At 36.1% G+C, this 22,837-nt stretch overlaps 3 protein-coding genes and 1 long non-coding RNA gene across 8 annotated transcripts in view; 3 read left to right on the forward strand and 1 right to left on the reverse strand.

The window, feature by feature from the left end:
• The first annotated feature begins 1,117 nt into the window (after positions 1-1,117).
• nAChRalpha2 (nicotinic acetylcholine receptor alpha2) lies at positions 1,118-5,364 on the forward strand. 2 transcript variants are annotated; one of them, XM_066728802.1, is made up of 8 exons: positions 1,118-1,335; positions 2,308-2,533; positions 2,632-2,676; positions 2,754-2,863; positions 2,942-3,122; positions 3,213-3,912; positions 3,982-4,193; positions 4,279-5,364. In XM_066728802.1, exons 2-8 carry the CDS (start codon positions 2,354-2,356, stop codon positions 4,486-4,488), a joined length of 1,638 nt encoding a protein of 545 aa, XP_066584899.1. In that variant the 5' UTR covers positions 1,118-1,335; positions 2,308-2,353; the 3' UTR covers positions 4,489-5,364. The 2 variants fall into 2 exon arrangements, with proteins under 2 accessions (XP_066584899.1, XP_066584898.1); XM_066728801.1 differs by having other exon boundaries at positions 3,213-4,193.
• Positions 5,365-5,413: 49 nt separating this feature from the next.
• On the reverse strand, positions 5,414-11,166 carry LOC136774481 (lipopolysaccharide-induced tumor necrosis factor-alpha factor homolog). Of its 3 annotated transcripts, none has more exons than XM_066728805.1 (4): positions 10,489-11,166; positions 8,528-8,716; positions 8,148-8,430; positions 5,414-7,969 (listed from the first exon to the last, which is right to left on the reverse strand). In XM_066728805.1, exons 2-4 carry the CDS (start codon positions 8,709-8,711, stop codon positions 7,867-7,869), a joined length of 570 nt encoding a protein of 189 aa, XP_066584902.1. In that variant the 5' UTR covers positions 8,712-8,716; positions 10,489-11,166; the 3' UTR covers positions 5,414-7,866. The 3 variants fall into 3 exon arrangements, with proteins under 3 accessions (XP_066584902.1, XP_066584901.1, XP_066584900.1); XM_066728804.1 differs by having other exon boundaries at positions 5,461-7,969; positions 8,522-8,713; positions 10,489-11,158; XM_066728803.1 differs by having other exon boundaries at positions 5,461-7,969; positions 8,522-8,716; positions 10,489-11,156.
• Positions 8,732-10,553, forward strand: LOC136774482 (uncharacterized). The gene is made up of 3 exons (XR_010822814.1): positions 8,732-9,221; positions 10,188-10,253; positions 10,447-10,553. It is a non-coding gene; the product is annotated as an uncharacterized lncRNA (long non-coding RNA).
• A 2,589-nt stretch (positions 11,167-13,755) lies between the features above and the next one.
• Positions 13,756-22,837, forward strand: part of dsb (debris buster) — a 39,908-nt gene continuing 30,826 nt past the window's right edge. The window contains exon 1 of one of the 2 annotated variants that reach the window (XM_066728693.1): positions 13,756-14,072. The gene's annotated coding sequence lies outside the window, so the exon portion shown is untranslated. Of the gene's footprint in view, positions 14,073-21,058; positions 21,790-22,837 lie in introns of those variants that run through there. The other variant, XM_066728695.1, reaches the window with a different exon arrangement.

Here is a 22,837-nt window from a genome sequence, read left to right on the forward strand (position 1 = left end):
AAACGTCGATACGACGGAAGATATCTGCTGTCTGTACAGCGAGAACTGAAAAACTACTATTTATAAAAAATATTTTCTGTATATATATAGAAAGACTGTCATCTGCAACAACTTTCTCGAAATATCGTCCTTTCAGGAGAGTTACGCGTTGAATGAACGAGATTAAAAAATTCTAATTTGTTGTTTCAACAGTACGAAACGTAGCTTCGTGAAATAATACGAAAAAAGGGTAATGATAATTATACCCAGTAGAAAAAGTTTGCGGTATAAAAAGGAAAAGGGAGATAAAACGAATCTGTAATGCGGGGAACCGCATGAGTCATTGTAGTAAGCAGCATCGTATAAGAGGGGCCAGTTACCCCTGATACCAACCCTCAAACGTATCGCACACCGCTCGTAGAGCTTCGGCTAGTGAACAAAAAAGGAAGGAAAAGAAATACGCTCAGCCAACCCACAGAGTCGAGAACAATGAGGCCACCGTAAAAAATGCAGGTCACGTATCCACCCAACCCTCTATCTGCAAAATCGAATCTATAATTCCACTAAATTTACTCTATATATATATATACTTATAATGAAAATCCTCCCTTGGTTTTGTTAATAGTTATCATATTTTGCATGGAGAAACTCGCTATATATATATATATATATATAAGAATAATACACGCGAATTCTTAAAGATTTCCTATCATCGACGAAAAAAAGCATGGCTGAAATTTCGATGATTTTTTAGTGTACATAAAATGGGGATGTATTTAACGTTAAAATGTCCCGATTGGTTTTCAGGAAATTGGCGATTTCATGTGTTGGTTTTCAATTGCATTGGTGGCTCGAGGCGAGGGTGGATGAGGTGCAGGAGCCTCGGGAACCGAGAATAGAATGCAAAGGTTGAGGATCGGGATGGGCGTAAAGGGTTCGCTCCCCCGTGCGGAAGATGATTTTCTTTCTTTTTTCTCGACTGGCACAAAAGCCGAGTTTGCGCCATGAACGTTCCGGCTCCGAGGAATGAGAATTGGAGGGGGTGTTGTGCGGGCCACCAATACTAGGATGAATTGGCGCACGCGCAATGAGATATTGATCCTGCAAATGCGAGATGCACGTATCAACATCCAGTGGTCCATTGGCTCTACGCAATGTCATTTCTGCTCCATGTTCTTCCGGCATTCGTTTAATTCCGACATACAAAGAGTAATGAAAATCATATCGGGGGTTTCTTAATCACACGCCGGTACCAGCTGCTGAAATCAACCAGAGCCCACGAATCATGAATGCCTTTGACGGACCCGCCAGCTTCTTCAAACAACTTCGGCCTGTTTGAATCAAAGCAAAACGCATGTACGTATACGTCACTAACGTAATTGCTCTCTGTAAGCTTTAAACTCATTCGCTTAATGTCGATTTTCCTCGTTTCGATTAACTTTACTGGCATTATTTTTTTCCATTTGGATAAAATGTTTGTTAATTTCATTCTTCTGATCGTTGAATTTTTTGTGTTTTGCTCGTGATTAATTAATTTGTACATTCGAGGTCAATTGTCCTCACAGTGGAAATCTCGGGCATGAAATAATTCCCAGCTGGTCGGGTATTCGCGAGCTAAATGGAATCATGGTTTTGGATGTAGTAGTATCGGACTGGCACCAATATTTGAATTTTTTCTATAGCAACCATGCTATCGATGAAAAGTTAAGAGTTTTCTAGCAAGAAATTAGTAACTGTGATGAAGACTGGGTTTGCCGCTAGTTATATAATGCTTGAAATTTGCACGATATTCGGTCGATAGTGAGTTTACTCTTGATCACGTCCCAGGTTTCGAGTTGATGAATTTATGATACACTTCGGTAATTGTTGCTGCGTTCGAAGCAAATTTTTGTGTTTGCCTTGCTTGCGCGACCCGATACAGGAAGTTGAACAGAACTTAATTTCCTTTGAAAGACAAACCGAAGCGGGAAATGTAAAGAGAAATGTCCTCGATAAGATTTCCCGATTCTTTGCCCAGTTTCGCCGGGAAACTTTGCTCTCTTGACGTCCTCGAGGTACTTTATTAGAAGCTACACGATGAACAATCTGAAAAAGAAACCCTAAATATACGAGCTATTAATGCAACAGGCTCGTAATTCTAGTCTAGTATAATTGACCGCAAAGTATGTAATAAGCTTTACTTTTGTACAATTGAAGCTATGAATTAAAGCTTTCGGTAAGGGTCCCCGTTAATAATCATAATTAACATAATACTTTATTAACATAATAATAAAATGCCGCGTTTAATCATTATTTACGAGCCGATTGTATTTTTCTCTTTGAAATTAGGATGCAACTGTCGGTGTTTTGCTAGACCTCTACTACTTGGAGAACAATGGTAGCTCGATTAATTATCTTGTTGCTCTCCGCGTGGCTCTGCTGCGGCAATCCTGATGCAAAAAGACTCTACGATGATCTTTTGTCTAATTACAATCGACTCATTAGACCTGTCTCCAACAATACGGATACGGTCGTGGTTAAACTTGGACTTCGTCTGTCACAACTCATAGATCTCGTAAGTACCAGTGAGTGAATGAACACAGTTTCACGTTTATTTTCATCCTTACAAACCTCTCTCGTTGGAGTACTTTCTTCCTCATAATAACTTTTCAGAACCTGAAGGATCAAATTCTGACGACGAACGTCTGGCTGGAACACGTAAGCTTTGAAACGTTTTTCTCGTAGTTGTCCCAATACCTGCAACGAACATGGTTATCGAGTAAAATTAATTTCAGGAATGGCAGGACCACAAATTTCAATGGGATCCTTCGGAATACGGAGGTGTAACCGAACTTTACGTACCGAGCGAGCATATATGGCTTCCAGACATTGTCCTTTACAATAAGTGCGTGAGAGAACCCCTGCGATAGATATTCTCCATCTCCACAGGATCGTCCAGCTAAAATTTGTCTACTAATTTCAGTGCTGACGGGGAGTACGGTGTGACTACGATGACAAAAGCTATTCTGCATTACACCGGCAGAGTCCTTTGGACCCCACCGGCTATTTTCAAATCTTCCTGCGAGATCGACGTCAGGTACTTCCCTTTCGATCAGCAAACGTGCTTCATGAAATTTGGCTCTTGGACCTACGATGGTTTTCAGGTGGGGAAAAAAGTCTTGTGTTATTTTAACAGTAGAAGAGATCAATTAAAATTCCTACGTGTAATTTAACTCTTCTTCCTTCCCTCGCAGATCGATCTGAAGCATATTAATCAAAATATGGGCGAGAATAAGGTCAAAGTAGGCATCGATCTTCGGGAGTACTATCCAAGCGTAGAATGGGACATCCTAGGAGTACCCGCGGAGCGTCACAAAAAGTATTATCCCTGCTGCCACGAGCCCTACCCGGACATTTTCTTCAATATCACTTTAAGGAGAAAAACCCTGTTCTACACGGTCAACTTAATCGTACCCTGCGTGAGCATTTCTTACCTCTCCGTACTGGCCTTCTATCTGCCAGCTGACTCTGGCGAGAAAATTGCGCTCTGTATCAATATATTACTGTCCCAAACCATGTTTTTCCTGCTTATCTCGGAAATTATACCATCCACGTCTCTGGCACTGCCATTGCTGGGAAAATATCTCCTCTTTACTATGATATTGGTAGGATTATCGGTCGTAATAACGATCATAATTCTGAACGTGCATTATCGCAAACCAAGCACCCACAAGATGGCCCCTTGGGTAAGAAAAATCTTCATTAGAAGATTACCAAAGCTGCTGCTGATGAGAGTACCGGATGACCTTCTGAGCGATTTGGCAGCGCACAAAATTCATGGTAGGGGAAGATCCACGAAGAAGAGCAAATTCAACGCTGCCATTTCTGCAGCTGCCCAACAGTCCTCGTCCGTCATTTCTTCTCCGGATTCTGCACGACATCAGAGACTCGGAGGTAATTTCTTCGATATGAAACGCTTCGTAGGATCCATATCGCAAGGTCCAATCTTTCGTTCTATCGCAGGTTGTAACGGGTTGCATACGACCACGGCTCACAACAGATTTCTCATGGGCAGCTTCAGTGGGTACAACGGGCTTCCAACGGTCATGTCTGGCTTGGACGAGTCTTTGAGCGATATAACGCCTCGAAAAAAATATCCCTTCGAGCTTGAGAAGGCTCTTCATAACGTTATGTTCATTCAACACCATATTCAACGGCAGGATGAGTTTAATGCTGTGAGAAATTTATTTGTGTAAAAAAAATGCAGGATTTAAAGTTTACAGATAAGATTGTGTTTGATTGCTCTTTGTGTACGTTTAGGAAGATCAAGATTGGGGCTTCGTGGCAATGGTCTTGGATCGTTTGTTCCTGTGGATCTTCACGATAGCTTCCATCGTGGGAACTTTCACCATTCTTTGCGAGGCTCCGGCTCTGTACGACGATACCAAACCCATTGATACGGAATATTCGTCCGTTGCTCAACAGCAATTCTTGCCCCCCGGGCAAGATCTTCTGGAAACACTTGCATAGAATGGAAATATGAGATTAAGACCTTTTAGCCAATTCTAATGTTAAATCTCTGACTATCTTAGAGCTTAGCAAGCTATAATAATTAACACCAAATAAACAAATTTGTACTAAGATAAACTCTGGGGAAATCGATCGTCTTCTAAAAATTTTCGAAATGGTAACACAGCTCTGCTCTTTCTATTTAGAGTATAAAGTACTTAAATGTAAAAACTGTAAGAATCGCTTTGCTGTAAGCAGCAAATGTGAATTAGAATTTTCTGATTGTAGTTGAGCCATCACAGGCCGACGATACACTGAACTTATCTAAAAAACAAAAGAAATCTTTTTCATGTAAGTAGTTAGAATTTTCTTAAACTCTAAAAGTGATCTAATGAATGTAAAGTGAGAAATACGTTAATGCCGGATATGAAATTAAATGAAAGTTCTAACGAATGATATATTAAACGATATGGTTTTAGAGCGAGGAGATAAAACTCATGTTGTTTTGCAATCAAAAGGTCAAGAATGTTATAGAAAAAACAGTTGGCCACCTTGCCTTATCACAAGACAATTATCATTATCTACTAAAATATTAATTATTTTTTAATTTTGCTCTGCGTAATGACTAAAAGCGGTAAACAAATTTTGAAAGGAGACCTTCGTTGAATAGAATGTTTCGTTAAAGTATATAGAAATTATAGAAAATTCTTTAAATGAAGAATAGCGGTTAGTATAGCATTGTAAATTATACACATTTCTCACTAAAACTTCTATAGCATACGTAATTTCGAACAAGGTTTGAATGTCTTTTTCATTGCAATTCAAAGTAAATGATCGACCGAATATGTTTAAAGAATTGTATGCGTTTAACAATAAAGACAATTATTATTACCAGCATATCTTTCTCTTATAATTAATGAGAAAAGACCTTTCAGTAAAATAATGTTTTATTCAAATGCACTTTTAACTGGGTGTACATTTTTTGTTCAAATACACAGCATAAATTTTGAAGAAAAGAACCAATGATACAAAATACGCACGCTTTCAAAGACTAGTATAATAAATACAGTTATATGCAAAATACCATTGTGAAAAACTTAAAGTATCCTTATTTTTATCAAAATAACAATAGTGTGTTTTCACAATTAAACAATAAAGTTGTATAAAAGCACTTGATAATTTGAAACCAAAATGGAATGATCGCTGCAGTCCATCAAAAAATAAAATATATAACAAAACTTTCTGTATTTGCATACAATAATTGAAATAAATCTATACAAATATTAATAGCAAAACGAGGATTTTCATAAATGCAAAATGTGCATTATACGGTGGTAACGTTACATATCTTTAAAAATTATTCTCTTAAAAGTTGAGTTTATCTCTCAACATAGTCTTGAACTTCCTTCTTGAAATATGCTTTAAATATTATTAACAAGTAGGTTTATCAGCAATAAGTATTCACTCTTTATTACGTTAATATGAACTTAATAAAAACAAATAGACTTTAAAAATCTATTGTTTTTATTTTAGTTTTATTCTTTTACAAAGCACCATTGATTCAATCCGCTAGGTTAATGTGATTGGTGGTCCAGAGTTAAACAAGCAAAAATATATCAAATAAGCTTAACAATCTAAACAAAATGTAGGATTCATATCAATTTATAGCCCTTTGACAACAAAGAGATCAATAAATTTCGTCCAATTAGAGTAATTAAAGATACTCCTATTGTTTTTTTAATAATAATTATTATTATCAAATATCGTGAAAATAAAACAGTTATTTAGTCGTCACAGGATATCAACCGAATCAATACAGTTATATGTCCTAATTGGTAATAAATTCAATATACCTTTAAATTTGTGGCACTGATACAAAATAACATGGAAATAAACAATTAAGTTTACTATTTTACTTAAATATTTGAAACATTTATATTATAAGTAACAAATGATATAAAAAACCTATCAATATTTAAATACGAATTCTTAAAGTCTAAATAAATTGCCAACGCAACACAATATACAAAACTGCCCATCCTTTTAAAGTAAAAAAAAATACACTAATTTAAACGCGACAATTTTGGAGACTACGCATATATATTGTTTTCATTAAACGTTCCTCTCTTTTCTCTTTTTTTAACCTTCGATTATCAATAGTTCAGCTGCTTTTATGGCACATATGCATGCATCATCTATTCGCTGCTTGCATACTAATGCGGGGAATATTAACAATATTAAGATGAGAATTTGTAGTGGTGCATACGCATACACCAGCACTATATATCGGCAAATCTTGTCATTTTCCGGGATTTTTTCATACAGGTACACAATTACACATTCTCACTTCATGGTTTTGTGTTGGTATGCACAGAGCAAATACATTAATTCAATCTTAAAAGCTGGGTGGCACAAATCACACTGCATATGTGGTAAGAAATCTTTAGAATAACAATTGAATGAGATTCACGTTAGTCAAATCCAACGGAAAAAAACGAGGTATCATCAAATTTTAGTAGAATAATTAAACAACAATCAAACTTTTTTAGATTAGTAAGAAGAAAAAGAAACTACTTTCTTAACGCCTATTCGTAAAATAAATCTCTGATAATTATTTATACTAATTATAAAACTTTACAATATAAAGTCTTTATATCTTTTGAAGGAATGTAACGAATGCTAAAACACGCATTGAGAATATTTCCAATGTTTAACATAATTTTGTATGCCAATATAATTATTAAAATAGTTATATCGGCTATAAATATTTATTTTATGTATACTAACTATAATTATCATAGTTGTTCTTTTTACAGTTATTATAATAATTATAATGGTAACCCGAGATTAGTACTCGTTCATTGGCATTTTCACAACCACATCACACATACATGGATATTTCATTACACTACCATATAACAAAAGAATACCGTATCTGTACCAAACAGTTAATCGTGAAATTCGAAATTTAAATTATCACGAATATATATTCATTGCCAATAAACCACGTATATTTTGCATATCCTACCTGTATAGTGTATAAACGTTAATGACATTTTAATAATTGTTGGTAACAATATGAAATTCTTGTTTCTCAATATCGTGTGTTCGATTATTACGGCATTCTTCCATTATAAGGCAATATGGAATCCAATCGCATTAAAATATCTATCAACTATTTCCAAAATTGTTTAAACTTTTTTAAAGGAATAAGCGTACAACCCATGTATATATATATATATATATATGTATATGTATATATATAATATTATTTTGCTCTAAGAAGTGCTATGCGTACTTCCGATCAATTCTCTTATGTTACCACCAAATAGCCTTTAAAGAGTAACGCTTTATCTGTTTACATGGAAGATTGACGTATATTTGATTGATTAAGTGCAATCAACCCTTCCAAGTTCCAATGTAACTCTTGCAATACGGGCAAAAATGATGAACGCTCATAAAGGCACTCATGCAGTATGGCAAGCACGAGCAAAGGCAGCATCTGTGAAATAAATCACTTTCATGAATCACCTCATCTTCGTATGATAATGTTTTATCGATAATTAAACTATATGCGAGCAAATAATGAAAGAACGGAGATCAAAATTATATGAAACAAAAAAAAATCATTAGACAATCAAGTCATTGATGAGACTTATCAAATTACAAAGGTTACCAACCCAAGTAGACAGAGAATAATGCAACAAATGTGAGCACTAGCTTGATGGTCCGATATTGTGCTAGTTTTTATCTCCGCCTGACACGAAGGGCAAGTCATCTTTACGGAATTCGGCCCTAAGCTAAGCGTCACTTGCTGATGAATGATTCGCACTTCTGGAGGCGGAGAAAAATTGTGTTCTGCATTGAACTGCGTAGGTGGAACGTGACCTGGTGCATAATTAGGTGGTGCCGGCATTGGCATTGGCATGGGTATTGGAGGTCCTGTTGTGTTTGGTACTTGATCTGAAAGTAAACAGTATATTAAAATTAATTTATTAGAATTTAGTGGCAAATTATGTTGAAATTAATTAGCTACAGAGCATAAGTAACTTACGGACACCAGGTAAAGGCATGGATGATGACCCTACGGGATACGGGGGCACGCCTCCTAAATTGGGGAGGGTAGCATTAGCGATTGCTTCTTCGTATGACGGCGGTGCCGTTGGAGGTGGTGCCGATAGTGGTGCCGATAGTGGCGGCGCAGAAGGTTGTGAACTTTCGTTCGCCATTCCTGGTTTTGCCATTCCTTCTAAAAATAATTTAAACAAGTTTTGTTAAATCACACACACACACAATAGACAAGGTGATTTGAGATAGTTTTAATTTACGGTGGAAGGTATTTGTCTTTTTATGTACATATTTTTTTTATAGTTCATTAAATGATTTGTAAGTAAACAATCACATTTATTTCAAATATCCGTCCTTGCGTCGATACTTTACTTATATCAAGCCGGTAAGTTCTCTTGTAAAATGCAATTCATTCGGTAAAAAACATTGCTTTATAATTTTAATAATAACCGTAGGATCAGGAAATTGAGAAAACCATTGTGGATTCGAAGGTAGTTATGATTAAATATTACCAGAAATTAATTCATATTAAAAATATCCATATGCATTGATATGATGTTTACAGTATGATTCCAGTGAGTATGCAGAAAAAAGCAACAGTCCGTTTTTGTATACGAATGACTAACATGAGCGATGCGTGCAAACTCGTTTTAAATGAATTCAAAGAAAAAGTAGGATTGACGTTGGTAAGTATTATATTTACATTTAATAGGTCAAAATGTAATTTTAAGACAACAACTAATAAAGTAGAACAATGTAAGAATCAAGAAACCTATTTCCTCCGCATTTTATAATTCGTATTCATTTCACAATCAGATAATTATTACACTATTTGCCTAATATTTTTAAAAAGTTGTAATTTAAACCAATTATTAATGAAATCAAATTTGGTGCTTTTACGTGTAAATTAGAGTACAAATGTAATGTAAGACTATTGGGTATAGTATACTTCCGTGATCGAATTGAGAAAGTTGAACGTCGAACGGATGTTAAGTAACGATACTACTGTATATTTCGCTCGAGAATCTTAGTTTGCTGAGTTTAGCGCCTCGAGCAAATTTTTGTTTCTCCCATGAAATTTATTGATTAGCATAATTTCACTTATACTAAATGTGTTGTTTATATCAATAATAAATGCTCAAAATGAAAGTGGTTTTCAGTAAAAAAGAATCTGGTGAAATCTTTCATTCCATGAATGCTTTTTGCATTGTAAATAGAAAAAATTACTTCTGAAGAAAACTGGTTACAATTGAAATAAGCCAATCCAATAAGCTTTCATTATCAAGCTACTTGTTACTTTCAGTCATCAAAAACATATAACCATAATTCTTATCGCTTTGATACATCCTAAAATGATGTAGACTTCCAACTTTATTTTTATCATCAAATCAGATAGCATTTCTAATAAGATCATAGGTTATCTTGTTTAAACTTATTGCACAATGATTATTCCTTATACGTACTTATTTAAATAAAAACCTTCAAATTAATTGCAAAACGAGTAAGCAAAATTAATAATTGGTTTTGGAGGATCTATAAAATTTTTATCATACATAATAGAATCATTTAAATTCAGTGTTGCCTTAGATATAAAATCACCTATGTAATAATCATTGAATTATAAAATATGTACCATATTGAATTATCTGTAGGGAAATGACTGATAGCTGAGTTATTCAACGAAAGATGCCATTAATATTGTAAACAATAATTTTGAGGTGAGATTAAAAAATTAAAATTTATATTTTTAACTTAAAAATAATAATAGCATTAATGTTTGTAATATATACAAGATATTTACAAATTAACTTGAGATGATACTTTCATGAAAAGTGGGTTAATAAAATATTTAACAACTGCAAATATAATGTGTGTTGTGTTAAATAAAATTAGGTATGTGAATGTTTTCAGCTTGCTATATAAAATATTAACAGTGAATCTGGAATGACTTACTTTTGTAATAAGGTTATAAGCTTCCTATACTTTATAAATAATAATGTTTCTAACGTCTGGTAGACTCTGCACAAAACTTTGTTTCCATAAACACTCTAATGTTGAATACGTAATTGGAGCTATGAAAAATAGTAAATCAGCTGATAAAAGTGAAAAAGTTGGCTCTGTCACTGAAAATTGACAAATCGAACACGACTACGACAAACACTGAAATGGTGAAATACGATGAACTGCGATCAGCTCAGCAGTCAGCACACTTCGACTTTGTGATGTGACAATGCTGGCCAACTTGACAAACTACCAATTCACACTTTCTACAGAAACCAAATAAAAATGAAGAGTAGAGAGAGTGTGAGTCTCTCATTTCAGTTTCGAATTTCGGAGGAGAAATAGGAATCGTATGGAAAAATGGGAACTGGAAATTCTAGAAACTGCTTGTGTGGTTCTAAACTCTACACTCCATACATACCCGTTCTGTACACGTAACGCCATCTACCATGTATTGGAAAGAAGCGGAATGTGATATGCAATGATTGGAGATTGTAAAAAATGTATAGTTTATGTTACATTTAATTTAAAGCGCGCGTACTTTCGATTTTTCTTTCTTCAATTATTGAAATAAATTCCACTGTATTAAATGATGTTCTAATTATCGTGGAAAGATATTTGCTTTATGAAAAATATTTAAAAAGTTTTTTCCCTTTACGACTCTATATGTTATCTGCATGATAAATTAATTAATTTTGTAATAATATATAACACAAATATATATTCTTTTTAATTTACCTGTTAGATAAAATCTATTGAGTATTTTTTCAATACTAAAAGAACAACATACTTTACAAATCTTTTAAGTAATATTATATGAAAAATAAAGAGTTATTTGCATCTCATTTATTTTATTATTAGAGGTAAACAATTTATACAAAAAGCTTCTTAATATACAATAAATAATAGCGTGGGAAACATTACCGACTGCTCCTTTAACTCTATGGGTACATAGATGACTTTGTCAAGCTCTTAAAATTAATCACCTCACCATACTACAGATAGTAACTCGACAAGAAGTTCCCTATTCAGAAATTTTACATTACCAACAGCTAATAAAATAATTATCAGTGCTGTAAAGGAATAAATTCCTATTATCTCTTTTCAAAAAATGAAAAATTCATTAAACATTTCAACTAACGATAACAACAATTTTATATAAAAAAAAGCAAGAATTAAAAAGTTTCTCAAGATTTCTTATTTGAGTAATTAAAAAGACCATTTCGTCAAAGTATTTACTCCTATTGGTTACGACAAATGACGTTTAATCTGTCGTTTCGTTGAACATGACCTAGCGCTTATTTAATAAAAAATTAACTTAACTTTTTTACCCTATTCTAATGAAATTTTGTTTAGCATAACTCGCTTTGCAAAATAAATACGATTATTATCACATATATTGGTAACTACAAGGCTTCAATATCATATTTTGGGATATATTTGGCACAATTAAACCTCGCTATAATCTTGCGAAAAAATGGGATTAAATTAAAAAAGGAAAGTTAATAATGATAAATGCATATAAATTAGCCACCCTATAGAATACCTTGAATGGAACTTTCCTAAGGGGGAGCACCCTGCTAATTTAAGAATACCTGTTATATATACAAAAAGACCGTAGTAAAAAAATCTGTGAATCCAGAAAAAATATAAATAACGGAAGTTGTCACAAATTGTCGTCATTTACAGGAATTTCTATAGCTCATTTTGTATAATGTAAATGACGTAAATCAAATACGACCATTGACTTATAGCTTATGAATATGCACTTGTGTGAGTGACGATAAGTCCGACGAATAAAAGAATGAAGACTATTTTTTAGCAAGTCTACGTGTTTCATTTATTTACCACCTATCTACCCGTGAAGATAACCATCCTTTTCATGCATACGATTTTCCCAAAAGCAATATTACCCGAATTCATTATACAATAACGTCCGATGACGTCCTCGTATTGGTAAGGATCTTCATTAACGTTAATTTGTTTAAATGGTTAAACAACGTGCTCATTATTGTCTGGTGCTATCAGCGCGTAGATGCGTAGAAGTTCGAAGAATTCGCACCCGAAAAATATACTATAAAAGTATATAGAGAAGGGACGCGTTGGGCTGGCAGCTTTGTTGCGGCTGTTATACCAGTGACGTCAATGGTCTGGGTGGCCTGAAAGAAAAATAAAATATCGAGAAAATAGGCGGATAATAAAAATACGAAAACAGTGCACCGGTCGACAGGGCGTCCGTGAAAGCATTTTTCTCCTTTTTCTCTACTTTTTCTCTTGTACTTTAATCCAAGTAGGGTGCAGTTTCACCTTGAGAGTTTCAGCAAATAAACGATGCACATACGTGGCCTTTATACCAGTTTCTTCTTTCCATTTGCAATCCTCGTGATCTATCAGCTTAAAGCAAAGACTCTGATTGGCCTTCTTTCACTGCATACTCGCAGGTAATTAAACAAAGCCAACACACATTTGTTTTCTAGTAAAAAGTCCAGTGACAGAATATGGGTGAACGAACTTGAGCCATCTCGTAAATAAATCTAATTCTCTTTTTGGGATACGCAAAAAGTTAGGGCCTTTCAGCCATTTTATTTTTATTACCGATATTAAACCGGACGTTCTTTCCGAAACTCCTACACCTACATCGTTGGCCCTGAAATTCTTTATTCTAACGGATAGCGCGTAATTTTAAGAACAAAACAATTTATATGTTATAGACGCACGTTGGAATATCACGAAAGAAGAGACGAGGGTCTCGATAGGTGTAAGGTTAATGATAATTAATAATCGAGTTAGTAATTAAGTAAATGCCATATATACATATATACAGCCGATGCTATTAACGTCGTCTCTTCAGAGCGCAAGAGAACCGCAGGCTCAGCTATACAAGTGCACAGTGGAAAGAATAAGGAGCTCTCTTGCACTCGAAAAGGAAGCCATCGATGTCGCTCGGTGTACGCGCGTTATACTCTTTTATTATTAATTTCATTTTAACTATTAAATCTCTCTAACGATGTTTTCTTCGTTACGTCCAATATAAAAAAAAAACTTGATATACCGTAAAAAGGTTTATCACGAGTGGCTGAGACCCTCTCTTGTTTAATATGTTTATTCGATCTTGTCCTGGCTTGGAGGAAACCGTTCCTTTTTTTCACAATGACGTATATAAAGGTAAAGGATCAACGATACAAATAGTTCAGACTCATCGTCTCCCCTATATCAGTTCACCAATATAGTTTTCCTTCATTTAAACCGAAACCTTCAAACGCGAAGGGTGTCCTCGTGAAGTGGTTCAGTGAGAATTGAAATTTTATCATCGTTTCACAGCAAGGTCCTTCGCGTAAAGGAACGAAATTTCAAGACTAACAATTTTCGGCAAACCTAATTATTTACAAAATCGCCAAAGAGTTTCTTCGCTCTTTCACCATCGGCCGGAATATTGTATAAAATCAATGAAATTGTGACACACCTTATCGCTTTTATTTGTATAATTTATATAATCGGGACGAAATACCATCAATGGGTTATTATCGAATCTCAAGGTAAGCCATTATTTATAGTTTGCAATTATAAAAGCTAACTCATCGAATAATTGACAAGTGGTTTGTGTGCCGAGTAAAACGGAACAATTCGTATAAACAAAAACCTAATTTTCCTACAAAGGTGCAGTATATAATCTCGGTAATTCTAATCAAATAGAATAAGATCGTGACTGTCAGATGCAAGTGCATCGAGGGACTTTCATTTCCAGTACGTTCGCACCTGCAAGTTTCTCTTTGCCTCTGCATCCACCAGTGATAAAAAATTACCAACAATGATTATTGTTTGCAAATTCGTGGATGAAGTGGTTAGTCCTGGAGTATCGTGCGAAAACCTGTAACAGTTTTGGGAGGAGATTGTCCGTAAAGGGGTATAACGATGTACACAAGCATAGATCCGATATCTGCGTCGATGAAGTATCGATCATTGGTTTGATTTGCGACACGTACGAGTTATTCGTTGCTCAGCCTTGGTGACAAGATGCAAGAGTATTGGGACAGGATGCTCGAGGATCTTGCCACATATCCATGCACCTATTTAATACTGCCGGCAACACGAATGAACCGCAAGATACCGTGCACGCGCGCGCGCGGCATATTTTGCATCATTACGTAATTTGCGGCCACTTGAGCTGAAACGCAGCCTGCTCAGGTAAATGCCGTTCTTTCGATAATATGTCAAATACTTGGCTCGACGCTGATGCCGCCGATACAAGATAACACTCTCTCGCATCTCTCCGATGGAACGGAAAGTAAACTCGGTGCAATGTGCGATTCGTCAATAGCTGCAACGCGACGTGTCGAGGATATACGTCGATTTGGCACAGTAGGACAAAAACTTTTCAGGCTAAATTGGATCGAGTTGTGAATATACGTCGATGAAACAAAATCGATAGTATATCTGGCACGAGCAACCGCAGACTTGTATATATCTAACCTGCTCTCATCTTATTAATCAATCAGCGTCTCATCAGCGAGATAGGAACACTAATCGTGAAATTAATCATCGTCGTATAATTATAATCTAATAATGACCCAAATTAGATGCTGAATTGGATAATTATAGCAACTGGAGCGTTCGAAAGTGCATAATGAGCCCTTGAACTCCTCGTTCCTGCTAAGCAGGATTGGCTAAAAATGAAGAAATGGTTTGTCCAGATTTGATCAATGAACGGAATGCCTCGGTAGCTTATTTACGTCGCGAAAACTTCACTTTTCCCTTTCCGGTGTTTCCAGCATCGTTGACAATCAAAAAGTGAATAATCAGACTGCTTCTGGTTTACTCGTGAGTGTATAACTACAGGATACAACGGTTCATAGTAATTTTCTTGGAATAACTAGCGGTATGTCGATCTCCGCGTTACGAGCAAAGGGGAGAAACCGTACGGGAGATTCTAATGGAAATAGTGCTATGTGAAATACTCTTAAACTCGGAACAGGTACCAATCCTGATGATACTCTCGCTACCTGCTCATTCGTTATGCAAGAACAATCTTGCTGGATGATTCGCGAGGGATCAATTTTGCGCGTGCGGTAGCTCGATTCAATCCTTATCATATCGCCCCTACCTCGAGTTTCGATGATTAATTATTTTCATTTCTTATTGCTGATTTGCCTTATGCCAGAAATGACTCTATTTACCCAGCAATAAAGAGAAATTGATCTTTTGCTTGAATGCGTAAGCTTCCTATGGCAATTATCGAGTGCTAAACAATTTTCTTCGCTGCTATCTGTATATATATATAGTCTCTTTCTCTCATTTTCTGCTTCTTGAATAATGGTCCTTTATCGGTTTGATTTGTCGCGCAAATTTTATACGCCATCTGGTCTCTCCTATGATCGTTGGCTGAATGCACGAAGGATTATACAATATGTGCAACGTAGATTATATTATTCGTGAAATGGGAAAAATTATTTAACGCTTTTAGCATCTTTGGCAATAGCTGCACAAAATACAAACTCATCGATGACACTTGGTCGTCTAATGATATTAACCGCTGACCTATAGCTAATATTATGTTGCTCTAATCGTATTTAAGGAAATGCAAGTAGATTGGTTTACATGCCGAGCAACTTTCGGAACTTTCTCTTTCAACTTCTTAAGAACTATGTGTGCACACTCACACGTAAAAAGGAAAATACAACCCTTAATAGAAAACATTTAGAGCTACCGGTGGCAGCAGGTTCACCCGCTTTTAATAAATTATTTTTAATCAAGATCTTGTAAGGTGCAGCACGAGCACTTGCACACTTTTTATATAAGGATTCTGTCAGAGCCAAATGAGCTAGTTTACTTGGAAGAAGAGGAAAAAGGATTAATAAGGTTAAACGGGAGTTGAAGGATCTCGGCGGAAATAGAGACTCGGATTCCAACGTTGCTGTTCAATTTGAAGAGGAAAAAACTCATCCAATTCAAATCAGTGGCATTCATATGCATAACTTCATTCTCTATCATCCAACGTCCATACAGTTATATCCGTAGATCTTCCGGTGCCTATATTAACCAGATCAATCGATACAATTTTCACCCTCAGAAATAAATCTCACTCCAAATAAAGTCAACCCTCTGAAAAATTTATCAAAAATTTATTATACCGTTTATTCGTTGCAAAGCTTCATCCGAAAATAATATCATAATTAAAGTTCCTATAAAAAGACTTTTTACCCGTGTGTTACCACGCTTGATAAAGAACAAATCTATTCGAAAAAAAATTAAGTTTACAGAATAATTTTGTCCACAATATCGTGTGTCACGTATGTTCCCAAGACATGGCGTAGAATTCGAACAAAATCGTTAAAACACCGGAAATATCTCAGGACTAGATCAAAGGTACGGAAGAAGAATGCACAAAGATTCCCTCTCGAACCAATCAGACTAGGAATCAGTGTTCATTGAAATGATCGAGTAGGTATATAGAATGTCTTGATTCGAATCGTACAGGAAATTCCAGAAGTCAGGCTGCTTGGTTAGGTAAGATTTTTTGCTAGCATAGCAATATCGAATAGTATATACACTGCTGTGGATAGGCTGATATACAAAAGAGTTTAGAAGCAGCTTGCGATGCTATATTACGAGTTGCGGACTCATGCAGTTAGGTATATGTATAATGTGTACCCCCCGCTAAAACTGTAACTGAAGAGCCACTAGAAGAGTCGCGAATAAAGGTGGAGACTGCACTTAACTGTCATCGTTCACTTCCATGTGCTGTACGCATTTGAATTTCTCGTTTCTTCACGTAATCTCCACGAGGACTTTCCGGTCAGAGACCACGCGAGTAAACCAGTATGAACGTGCTAGATACGTTTGTATTCGGAGAAATCTCGCGACTCCAGCTTTTTTCTTGTAAAATTTCGCCCCCGAAATCCACGAAACCGTCCATCCTGGCTCAAATTTATTGCATCCTCGTCCCTGGAGTGTCCACTTTCATTTTTTAATGCAATTAAAAAGGTGAAAGTTCCATGTGATCGCAAAGAGCGTTGTATGAATGGCATAACTGTGGTACGTGCTCGTAACCCACTTTTTGGATTCTGTCCGGTCCTAGCATCCTTATCTAACTGCTGATGCTACTGCTACTCTCCTGTCATTACAACTACATTTCCTACGTTTGATGAATATCGGAGTGTAAACGAGTGTAAGGCACAGCTTTATCAGTTTCTCTCGTTAACTCTATTCTCATTTTATCCTAATCGCACACACGAGTAAACAACGAGGTACTCTTGCAATTCATCCCTGCTGATATCTTTGTCTATTGAACTGTATAGTAAACGGTTGATGCAGTTATGCTCGAGACACTGTATATGGGAGTTGAGAGAGAGAGAGAGACGCTCGTAAAGAATTACCTAAATCCTGGATGGGGATTCTAGCAATTTCCATCGTTATTCAATCCGACAGAAAACCTTGGATTTGATGAACGGGCATTCGTATTAAAAGGTTCGACAAGTGGAAAAATTCAAATATTATTAACGACCAGTCGCTGCTACGAGGCATCCTGCTCTCTTGCGTCCTAAACCGGAAAAAAAATCTCTACATGCAGAGGTACGTATTAATGTAAACGGGGTACTCGAGGTAACGCGTTGTAACAAATTGTCCCTATATCGTTATCGATCTCGTCTGTAAAAAGCGGAGAACCTTGGTACGACCTATAATTGGTCTTTGGAAATGCTGACCCTGGAACGAAAACTTTTTCTTCCTGCTGTCTCAACCTCTCTACTTGCAAAATAAACTCTACTTCGAGCTTCGTCGTGTATCGAATTATCGTAACAAAGAAACTGCTTAAATTTATCACTTTTCTTTCGATTAAAGTGAAATAACATAAAAGTTGGAAGATTTTTGTACTTTTGTTTCTTATCGATTCTATGATTCGATGCTAAGGGTTTATTGTAGGAAAGAAAGAAATTAATTCTTTGGAATCTTCTGTAGCGTTGCCGCAGTTCCTGTTAAGGAAATAAAATTAGCAAGATAAATTTGATCATTCGCGTGGTAAATACAATGTTAACATTATATCGATGAGCTATTAGTCACCAAACTTGTTAAATAATTAGCTTCGGCGAAGTTGGAGGATCCTTAACAAAGTAAACAGTATGATGTTAACCCACTGATTGTTGAATTATGCAAATGTAACCATAGAGTCAGTGCACATAAAGAAATTGCCGCAGGAAATGATCCAATAATTCAATCATATATTATTGTCTGTAATAAAAAAATTATGCTTAATTCTGTCCCTGATAATAATTATGAAATTGTCCTTGACTATTAATGAGAATAAAGTGTGTTGTCGCGGATGTAAATAATATATCGATAATAATATTAAAGCTAAATCGTGCTGCTCGAGAAAGAAAAGATATTTTTCCTTTCAATTGGTGGCATTGACTGCATCAGTGACACTTTTATTTGGCAATAATCGATTTTGGAATGTATGCCACTATTTGCCTTTTGATGCGTCAATGCCTTTTCTTAGACAGGCGATTGTCCATCAAAGACAAAAAATTATTAGGGAATTATAATTATAAGAGATTTTTCAGACTGATTGCGTAAAACGTTTCAAAGACAAAAGTCTGTGGAAACCAATGCACTATTCAAGGAATTGTATACCATCTTAACCCCCGGTATTCTCAAATGATTTATGCCCAACATAAAATCTGATGATTGAAGAAAGTCATTCTTTTATCACGAAAAATCTGCTTTGTAATGGCTATTTCAATAGTAAACGACGCAATAACAAGAGTTTTGCAGACTTTGTAAAGTTTATAAAAAGGAAAGTGTCAATTTTATTGATGTCGCGATTAAGGCTTGGTTCACAATATTACGAAACATTGCCTATATTGCATAGAAAACCATCAAAATGTTCCGTCATGAGAATTCCAAGAAGCTAGGAATACGCACAATTCGTTTACTTGCGTTTGCTAGTAAAAATTAATAGATATTTAATTTAAATGAATAGAATGAGAAGCTCTTTATGCTTTAGCGTGATTTCGCTAGAAAAATTCATTGATTCCTCATTGTCAATCCGGTCGTAAGAAAGATCATTTACAATTTATATGAGTGCTAGTAATTTTTTTCTTAAAGGTTAAAAACCTGATCTTCCAAGCTTCATCTGCAATGCTCATCAGTGAATTCGATCGTTTTCACAGGAGCATTTTCTTTGTTCCCTAAATTGATCGCTATAAATCAGTATCTTTTTTTCCCACGGATGACCTGATAGATGAAATAATTCAAATGTCATCCGTTCTGTAGACACATATACTATATGTATATATATGTATATATATATGTATGTATAAAGCCGCGGGATTAGTAATTAAGTAGACAATTTTATTCAGTCACGAGAAGCGACCAATCTCAATTTATGTATCCTAATTTTTTCACTGTCTACCTTCTCTGAGCTCCAAATTATTTAAAATTTCGCTGATCAAACAACTGCAGGTTCTAGTTCTATTTCGGGTTTCAGTGTAAGACAGCATTTTGCTCAAAGCTGGGCCCACAGTACGAAAGCAAATTCCTCATCAGCGATTAATATAAACTGAATTATAGATGAAGAATTCGAGGTTGACTGCAGAAAAGTTATTGGTGGGGATCCGATTCCACTTGGCAGCGCGCTCGAATTTCTATACTTTAGCAAATCATCGGGTTTTCATGTTCGACTCTGCTGATTCCACTATACATGAAAATATGCGGAATACACGCGAGCCGCAGGATTGATAATAGCACGAAACGCTTCATACCGTTATTCCTGTCGACATAATCGATTTTTTAATCCAATTTTTCAATCATCCACGAGAATTAAAATAACCTCCAAGCATTGCACGTTAACAATGTAATCTCTTAATACACTTGTGCACTAAATAAAGAATCCTTTGGTTGAAATAAACTTTTATTCGAATAGTAGCAAAGAAATATTTAATTTCGATAAATCATTGATTCGATTAAATAAAATCTATTGAAATCAAATTCATTTTTGTCCATTTAATTAAATTCTACTAATATCTAATAAATATTTGATGCTCAAATAATTTTTTTTCTAAATATGAACAATGCATGAAAATTTAAAATTAAAAAAGTAGAAAATCCCGTAGTTAAAAACGAAGGGAATAAATTACTTATATCGAAAAGGGGTAGGAAATAAATTTTTAGATTCTTACATATATATATATATATATATCAAAGTCTTTATTCTGTAAATTTGGAGATAAAAGGTGGAGAGATGACAAGGTATATAGGGTTTATACGTGTGGGTGATCACGGTTGCCTTGTGGAAGATCGTCGAGTGGGGGTAAAACGAAGAATTCTTGTTTACTAGAAAGACGTAAAAGCACAATAATAAGGAGAGGAGATGGAAGCGATGCGGTGGCCCCTGGTAATTCCCTACCACCTCGCGGACCTTCGCTGGTCCACCGGTCCACGCTGCATTATCGTCAGCCACCACCACCACCACCTCCTCCACAGGCCTCGGGGGCCTCCACTGCCACCGCGCGTTGCCCTGCCGAGTGCCGACTGCTACAAGTGCCACAATCTCCAACTCCACTGCCGTTCACTTCACTTCGCGATTGGACAGATCGCGCGCGCACCGCGCGTGTCTTTCGATCCAAACTTGACTTTCGGCCGATTTCGATCGTTCTCAATTGTACACTTTATCTGCAAGTATTTTTCTTCCTCCTTCCAAAAGGAGAAATTAGATAGATCCTAGCAAGGCCCAGTGAATCCAACGATCGTTCCCAATCGGTATCAATTTTTCATCCCCCAAAAACCCTATCCTCCAGGCTGACAATTTAAATTTTTAACCGCAACCTGACAATCTTCCTGAGAATTTCAACCCCGTTGGAAAATTCTCCCTCTTTCTTCGTACACACTTCCACCCCGTCCATTATCAATTTTCTCGCAACGGTCAATAATCGCGTCTGCACTAGCTTATCGATCTCGTGATCCATAGAGAGTCCATACTCGCGTGGTAAACGTGTGATTCCTCCGAATGTTGGCAGTGAAAGTTGGCTTTTTCGAATCTTCCTATGGGACAGTGAATGGTCCAAGTGATAAAAGTGTATCTGGAGCGTCCCGTGGATCTTATAGAATCTTTGTGCTTCGAGAGGAACTGTACATCAGCTTTTGGTATCTTTGATCCTTCTCCGGAGGATCTCTGAATTTTCCACGCAAACTCGAAATCAGAATCAACGTCTTTGACCATATATCTAGGCTTTTCGACCTAAACGACCATCTCCTGATAAGGTAAGATATACGTGTGGATGAAACTTGGAGTTTGATTAAATAATAGGAAAATATTTCTTTCGATCGTCCAACGACAAGAATAATGCATAACTGCAGGACACTGCTCGTAGGATGTCGAGCGTAGAGTTTTCCGAGTATAGCATAATGAAGGTATGAGAATCGTGCAGCATTCATATCAATAGTGACAGGTATATGTATACGAAGAGCGGAAATCTGTCAAAGAGAAAATAGTGATTTAGAAAAGTGAGCGACCGCGTTTAAACGAGTGCGATCCGCGGAATACGGATAAAACGAGTTTGCCACAGAGAAATTTACCGGCCTTCTCTCTACTCTTTCTTTCTTTATTTCTTTCTTCTCGCCGTTCTTTCTCTGATTTACGGTCACCAAGCCGGTCTCTCTCTCTCTCTCTCTCTCTCTCTCTCTCTCTCTTCTTTTTCTCCGAGTTGTTGTGTGTTACATAAAGACAGATTTTACTGGTCAGTTAATGAACCCGGCTGTACGCATGCGTAAGGAACGTCCGACGACTATCTTATGTAAGCAAATATGAATAGTTTCTTGGCTGAAAGTATAGAAGAAGAATGCGAACGTTACGTTAAATGGACCAAAGCACAGGGTCGTCCTCCCAAACGATTAATTTCCATCTCAGCTGATGGAGAATCCACAGTGCCAGCAAGCCTGCAGCCTACCAATCAGTTTCTTCACACATGATCCATCCGCGTGTATAATATACACGTTGAATTTATCACGAGAAACTGTGCCTGTTTCGAAGTTAATCCAGGATCCGGAATACCCCGAACACATCATAATTTATACAGTCTGATATTCAACCTTTGTCAATTTCAAGGAAAAGGATAAAAAGTCGAGATCCTGAACGACGCGAAATTGAGATTTCGATCGTTGAATAATGTGATTGAGATGCGAAATGAAAAAATTATAACGCAGACGGAAAGAGTGTATTTTTATTGTCTATGGAGCAGCGCTAGGAGAGCAATTTTTTACGTGTACACACACAAATACAAATAATCTTGTTGGTCCGAACTTAATGAAT

This window comes from Prorops nasuta, unplaced genomic scaffold (assembly GCF_024137725.1).
Source record: "Prorops nasuta isolate Cenicafe-Biocafe unplaced genomic scaffold, Cenicafe_Pnas_1.2 PNAS00006, whole genome shotgun sequence".
Lineage (NCBI taxonomy): Eukaryota > Metazoa > Arthropoda > Insecta > Hymenoptera > Bethylidae > Prorops > Prorops nasuta.